This window comes from Triturus cristatus, chromosome 3_2 (assembly GCF_964204655.1).
Source record: "Triturus cristatus chromosome 3_2, aTriCri1.1, whole genome shotgun sequence".
Lineage (NCBI taxonomy): Eukaryota > Metazoa > Chordata > Amphibia > Caudata > Salamandridae > Triturus > Triturus cristatus.
The window spans coordinates 978,741,306-978,749,077 of NC_140584.1; the positions used below are offsets into that span (position 1 = coordinate 978,741,306).

Consider the following 7,772-nt stretch of genomic DNA (forward strand, 5'->3'; position numbering starts at 1 on the left):
TTTTGTTCAGTGCAGGGCTTGGGACAGAGTTCTAGATTTCAGGGTGGTATCCAGGGGAGAGAGCGATCATAACCCCTTGATCCTGGATTTCTCTGTACCTGGTGTGTGTAAGGGTAGACCACTATCGCTCTCTGATACATCTAGCAGGGTCACACTGTCTAGTAACAGACGTAGGGTAAGATGGGATAAGCTGGTTGACAATCCCGAGGAACTATCTGAACTGTATGGTAGGGTTAGCCCAGTATTGGTTGATGTGGTCGCCCTTATTGAACAACAGCCTGTGTTTGACTTTTATGAAAGACTGGGTGAACTTAACAAGTTATTATTTCTTAGTCTCTCAGATATCCTAAATCCCCCAGGCCCTTGTGGGAAAAGGGTACGAAGGAAGCTATCCTGGTATAATAGGACATGTAGACTGGAGAAGAGAGAACTCCTTGATGCATTAAAAGATAATGCAAGCAGGGATATTATTCAACATAGGAGGCAAGTATACCGCCAGCTAATCCACCATGCCAAGCTTGAGTGGGGGAATGAAAATTGGGCTAGGCTAACATCAGCCCTAGCGGTTAAGGATGCACGCAAGTTTTGGCAGATTGTGACCACTGGTTCAGCTGAACCCGACCCAGCAGCAATGCCAAACATCGCTGCAGAGGTATGGGAAGAACATTTTAGCACTCTGTATAAGGGGGGCAATTCGTGTACGGAGGCACCTCTGGGTGATTTGATGACGAGTTAGGTTGATGGTCCAGCAGTGATTAGTTTTACCCTGGGTGAGGTCCGGGGATGCTATAGCCAAGCTTCCTGTGGGCAAAGCACCAGGGTTGGATAGGGTCCCGGGAGACCTCTATAAACATGAACCCAGGGTCTGGGCGCCTTATCTTCTAACATTATTTAATGCCATTTCTGGAGGTATGGCGGTCCCTATTACTTGGCTGGGAGCAGAGGTAGTCCCTTTTTTTAAGAAGGGGTCGCCTCTGCTACCAGCCAACTACAGGCCAATCAGCCTAATAGATGTAGCCCAGAAACTTTTTGCAAGGTTGATTCTGGACCGCCTGCTGGACTGGATGGAGGACTCTGAGATTCTAAGTCAGTATCAGGCAGGCTTCAGAAAGAGTGTATCCACCATTGATCAGATTTTTAGACTGGCTATGCTCTTCTGGAAGACGGCAAAGGTCGAGGGCGGTTCACTATATACTGTCTTCGTAGACCTGCGTGCGGCCTTTGACCTGGTTCCACGCAGCAAACTTTGGAATGTTTTACGGGATCTAGGAATCCCAGCCCCTCTTCTGGATATCATAATTCGACTCCATACTCATAATTTCGCAAGGGTCAGGTGTGGGAGAGAAGGCAATTTGTCATCTAGCTTTTCCGTTGACAGGGGGGTTAGGCAGGGTTGCGTCCTGGCACCAACCCTGTTCTGCCTCTACGTAAACGGAGTCATCTCCCATCTGAACGCGGTCCCCAATAGAGACGCACCAAAGCTTGGTGGTACAGGGATATCAGCGATCATGTTCGCTGATGATACCCTGTTACTCGCTAAGACACCAATGGGCATCCAGCGAGTTCTGGAGGGCTTTGTCTCTTTCTGCCATGACCGGGGGCTGGAAATAAATACGGCCAAAACGAAATTTATGATTTTTAATCCTCCGAAGTCATCCCGCCCAAACCCTGTTATAGCTGGTGTGAGCCTGGAAAGAGTCCAGACGTTTGAGTATTTGGGTTTGACTCTAAATGAAAATATGACCTGGGCTCAACACCAGACTAAATCTCAATTAAAGTTAATTCAAAAGGCGGGGGGATTATTAAATTATGGAACAAATCCACGACAAAACCCATTGGGCCCCCTCTTGAAATCTACAAAATGCAGGCACGCGGGGCAATAATCTATGGTGGTGAATTGTGGGGACACAATTGTGCCCCTGCAATCACAGCCACGGAAAATACGTTTCTGAGGCAATTAGTTTCCTTGCTTACTAGTTCACCCCTTCTACCCCTCAGGCTTGATTTGGGAATAAGATCATTAAAGGAGGAACTGGGCCTAAAGCCCTTAACTTTTTGGAGGCGCCTTTGGGTAACCCCTGAACTTTTTAGTTACAGGCAAGAGCATATGGAATTATTAAAATTCCCAAACATATGGAAACTCCCCTGGCTAAAATATATAAAGCAGGAATTTGAGAGGCTGGGCTGCCCTCAAATGTGGATAAACCCGGAAGAGGCTTGTAGAAACATATCGCGCAAAGACTTGGTTAACATGTACTACGATCATAATCTGTCTGCTTGCTTACAGAATGACCAAATGGGGACAATGTCCAGTACATTTATAGCAACGAAAGACTACTATAAGATGGAGACTGTTTTGGATGACATCAGTCACACTGGCCTAAGGAAACTCTTTCTCCAATGGAGACATAACTCCCTACCAATTAGAGCCCTTACTAGCAGATGGCACCCACCCACCAGTAAAAACTGTCCAGCCTGCACTGAGGAGCAGGAGAATGATATCCATGTTATGTTCTTCTGTCCTTCCTATCGGAAGCCTAGGAAGAAGTGGATCATTCCCATATGTAGAAATTGGGGGGGGATTAGGAATTGCTTGCATTCCTATCGAATACTAAAAACTGACCTATCCCCATTATCTGTTTTTGCTGTAAGTAAATTTTTAGCTGCCATGTGGAATATCAGAAGAAATGTTGTGGTAAAATGAGACCTGTGCATCGCTGTTTAGCTTAAAGGTCCATGAAGCCTACTACCGAGGAGTGGGATTTTTAGCTGATTTTTTGTATAAATGAAGAAAATGCTTTTATGATCAATAATTGTTATGGGAAGATGTACTTTTTTCTTTTATTTAAGAATTTAATACCACAATCTGTAATGATTTGTTTGGTACTGTATTGCGATCTCTTTTATGACATTTCTAAGTCGAAATAAAGATAATGAATTAAATTAAGTTAGTATAATCAAAAGATCTTGGCTAGCACCAGACATGACAAGCACTGGGTACGCCAATTGGTCTGGCTTATTTATGAAAGTGCCTTTGGTGTCATTAATGCAAAAAAATGCACTTGTGTAAAAACATGAGGATGCATTTTGTGCAAACAACAGATTTTCAATTGGCAGAATTTTCCCAAAATTTCACAAATTTGGTAAAGGCTTTACCACAGTGTAATAATGATCCACCTTTACAAGTCTATTGCCTTTAACACAGGCTTTTCACAGTAAGTCAGGCCTGCTTGCTTTGTCGTAACTTATATAGACAGTTAACATGTAAGTAATCTGGTATAACTTTCCCCATTGAACCGATAAGGTCAATAGCCTTTACCATTGGCTTGACACAATAACCAAACACAGGCATACTGAAGCTCATATAATCTGGCAACCATCATAAATATGGTTGTAAAATTTCAAATATGTACTGAATTACAGTTGGCAAAACAATATACAGCCCCTCTCAAAAGGGCCTAACGAGAATCATCACAGTGAAAATCTTCTACTCCTAGGGTTTATCAGAGTGGGTGACCAACACCAAACACCAGCCTACTATGGTAATCTGTGAGAATACATGCATCCAAATATCTGTCTGTAGCCAGTAAAATAGTGTAATAACAATACACTGTTAGAGGCCTACTGGCTTTAACCATAAGCGGGCCTGCTGCCTCCGTAAAAACTTTTCAAAATAAACAAACCAGAACTATGACATCTAGTATATATGTTCCCTGCGCACCTATCAGGCCTATTGGTGTTATCATTGGCTTGCCACCATAACAAACTCAGGGCTACTGTACTGAGCATAACTTTACCCACAAAGCAACCATCAGGCATGAAGTCATCAAATTTGCAAATATATACAACATTACAGTAGGCAAAGCAAAATACTATCTCTAGTAAAGATTCTCAGTGTGAATCTTCTATACCCAGTTTTTTTTTTAAAGCTTTACATTTATTCATGCATAGTACCATACAGTAGTTTGCCTGCTCCAGCATCAACAATATACTACTTACATAGCATGAAGTAGTAGAATACACAATGTGTTACCTGGCTAGTTAGCACTGCCATCAATTCTGTATCCTGTCTTTTGTCCCCAGTTCAATAAGCTATTTAATTATAGTGAGCGGCCCAACCCTGACATGTCCATGGCAACCCAGCATTATCACAAGCCCTTTCTTTCGTCAGCATCTTCGTGCTCTCCACCAGGACGGTAGTCCCTCAGTGGTCCCTGTATGGGCATAATCCCCCTGGGAACAGGGTGCAGTATTGCTCTGAGTTTGCGTTACAGGATGCCAATTCACTAAGCCATTTGTCCTCTGTAGGAAGGTGCACCTCTCCCGACAACATGGATACCTAACAGCAAAGCCAGACCAACAAAATTTCTATGGTGTTTGGTTACCATTTTAACAAATCTCAAGATGGTCAGCAAAGCCTCATTCAGTAAACAGTCTGTTCCAATAATCTGTGATTGAGGCACACTTGCGTGCAGGTGTAAGAAGTCTGCCACATGACTAGTACATCTCATTCTTGTGTCATTATCTCTCCCACCATATCTGTGCATTTAACTGGGGTATAATAAAACTGATGTTATCATGCAATAATCTGTGTCTGCCATTCATGAAGATCTCTTTTGTATGTCGATAGCATTATTCCCCACTATACGTCTTAATTGTGTGCCTAGATCACTCAACCAGTGATCCCTGGAGCGGTGTTCCTACCTAGGCATGTCTCTCATGACTTTGATTTACATTACGGTAATTGTCTTAGTGACCAATGAGCCTACTGCGGCAAGGTTCAACAGTTCCCAATCTGCTGGTTCTTGGAGTTATGTGGGGAACGCCTCTCTCACTGACTTTCAAAGTCTGAGGTAGAGGAACGCTGCCAAGGGTGTAGAGCAGCCCCTTTGCAGATCCGTTATGGGGATGGACTGTCCACCCACATAACTATCTCCGAAAGTGAGAAGTTGTCTATCCCGCAAGTGTCGCACCATTAAGGGTTTACAAGTGGAAACTTAGGGTAAAGGATCAATTTTATATACGAGAAGCACATGATGTCGATGTCTGAGATCCGAGCCAACTGTGCTCATACCCATCCTTTGCAATTCACTACATGTATATCAAAACATAACCGCGTCAGTGTTTTCATAATGACACTGGTAAGTTTATAGGGAGCCCCAGTCACAGTTCTAAATTCCGGTGTGGCACCTGTCTATGGTTATGGAAAAAGTGTGTAACGGACTGTGCCTGTGCAACGCAATAATAGATCTCCAAGTATAGTGCAGCAAAAACACCCTGGTCGTCAAGCTAATGCAATAATTTCTAACTGACCCGTGGCTGCCTACCCGCCCATGTGAGTTTGATTAGGGAGGACTGTAAGCGGCTGAAGAATCCCCAGACCAATGGTATTGGAACATTTTGAAACAATACCCACAGTTTGTCATAGGTGGCAACCCTTGTTTACTATGGTAATCTGTGAGATTCAATGTAACAACATACCTGTCTGTAGGCTTTTATACACAGTAATAATAATTTAATGCCTTTTACTTTTAACATACGTTTTCACAAAATATTGCCTTCTTTGTAACAATCCATAATAAATAGATCAGGTCTCCAAGTGTTATCATCAGCTTGTCACTATAACCGATTCGGCCCTGTTGTATTGAGTTTAAGCTTTACCACAAGTCAAAACGTGCAGTTCAATATAAGCACTATAGTGGAAGCACGACTTCGGCCCAATCCAATTCTCTACTCATGGTAAAACAATGTGTGGGTGGAGCCTAAGTCCCCCTCTCTCAGTAGTACTCAAATAATTTTATAAATCACATATGGTGATTACCACCTCCACCTCTTAGGTGGAGGGAAACCCGACTACTGCAGCATGATCCCAGGGGACCTCAGCTCGCTCACCTCGCGGAAACAGCTATGCTGTTCAAGCAGACCTAAAAAATATTACTGTGGATTACTATTGCTCTCAGCATCCCATACTGCTCCTAAACACACAACCACACTTTAAAGTCTAAAGTTAATGGGAATGGGATTTGTGCTGCTGCCGAAGAAAGCAACCTTTGTAAACTGTGTACTTATCCAAAACGTTTCAACAGCTTCATGTGCATGCCTCTGAAAATTCAAGCTGCATCCCATCAGAAGCTTGATTCATTATGTGTGTGTGATCTTTCTCTAGGCACTGCTGCCTCTTGCCGATGGATTACCAAACAAATGAATCTCAGCAGCAGTGAGGGGGAAGCACTTTCTCTGTGGAAGCACACAATCAAAACACTTACTCCTATGCAACAAGTGGTTGAGCACAAAGCCCCTCTCTGTACTAGTCCTGAAATATTGTTTAGGTTGAGCGTATAAAGTCTCTCCACAGCTGTGCTGTCGAACTATACCTAACAAAGTAACATGCCTTCTTGTTAAGAACTCCAACACGAAGTAATTGGTAACACTTCTATTTGGTTTCCCTCCTTCCACTCTTTAAGCATCCCCCAAAATAGTTATTTTCCCCAGCATTCTTTGATTCAATCACCTTCTTAAACACCTGGGCTCGGCTCATTCAATTGATAACTGGTTGCCAGGTATCCACCGTACAACCCATCAGTACGAGTCGTCAGAGTCAACACTGATTACATTGTAAGTGCCACCCTTTCTTTCACATCTGGTGACCACTATACGCTGGGCCACTAGAATTATGCGATTCTGTCGCTTTCCCCCAGCATAATTATGGGTTTGCCGCATTCATCACACGATCCATCATGTGCAAATTTTTAACAAAAAATAAGTTTTGTTCGTGTCTCAAACATATCAAAAGTTACTAAAACTTTGCGACATGTGCTCGCGCGCACTGGAAGGCCCTTCGCAAAGGTAAACAGGTAATCTTTAGGTTGCTTATTTCTGTACTTAGTTGTTAAACTGGTACTGAGAGGTTAAATCTGTGCCGAGACAGTATTACTATGGGTATACATTATTAAAATAATGAAGTAATAATACAAAAAACGTGCCGCAGATATTGCCTTTTCTTGCCGCATAATTTGTTAAACCCATAATTTGTGCTCCAATGCGTCCTTCTCACCTATGAGTACGGCGCAATCCAGCCCTCGCAGCTGTGCCAGAAGCTGCGGCCGAGCATGAAAAATGGGCAGTTGCCTGCGCTGCACCTCCAGAGGCAAGGTGGGTGGCTTGCGGGGGGTGCCCGCCTGCATGGCCGGCTTGTGGGGGAAGGTGAACAGCGGGGATCCCGCCTTGAACCTCTTGGGCGGAGGGAAACCCGACTCCTGCAGCATGTTCCCAGAACACTTCAACCCGCTCACCTCGCGGCACCGGGCGTCACGCGAGGCCCCGGCTGAGCGGACCCTTCCGGGCCGCGTCTACCACACTCCGAGGTAAACATACTGTCATGACCCATGTCTTGGACACGTGTTCCGGGTTTGTCACTGAATGATGATGTCATCATTTTCCCCACAAGCGTTTTGCAACATAATGTTCTAGCCAGATACACACAAGAATACTGATTTCATAAGAGCCATTTATTCTGCTGAATAATACCGCACTGCAGATTCGCTTGTATGACGAATACCTGAACCTTTGCGTTTCAATGTAAAGTTCGATTCTCATTTACAGTATGGTTTTCCAACTTCATAAACACACTGTTGCGAAATCTAAACGTTTAGACCGTATATTTACAAATTAGAGCCCAATTCTGGTAAGTCTTTATGCAGATCCATGAAACCACTTATTGAAAGATGGCCGTGCAACTATCCGGTAAGAGTTGAAAATAAGAAGGGTTTATT

The 7,772-nt window shown here is 43.7% G+C and overlaps 1 protein-coding gene across 2 annotated transcripts in view; it reads right to left on the minus strand.

Moving 5' to 3' along the window:
* The window catches only part of DHX33 (DEAH-box helicase 33), a 199,595-nt gene extending 192,189 nt beyond the window's left edge, over positions 1 to 7,406 (minus strand). For both annotated transcript variants that reach the window (XM_085649563.1, XM_085649562.1), the window contains exon 1: positions 7,055 to 7,406. In XM_085649563.1, coding sequence (XP_085505689.1) covers positions 7,055 to 7,265 — 211 coding nt within the window. In that variant the 5' untranslated portion in view covers positions 7,266 to 7,406. The remainder of the gene's footprint in view (positions 1 to 7,054) is intronic.
* Between the last annotated feature and the right edge of the window lie 366 nt (positions 7,407 to 7,772).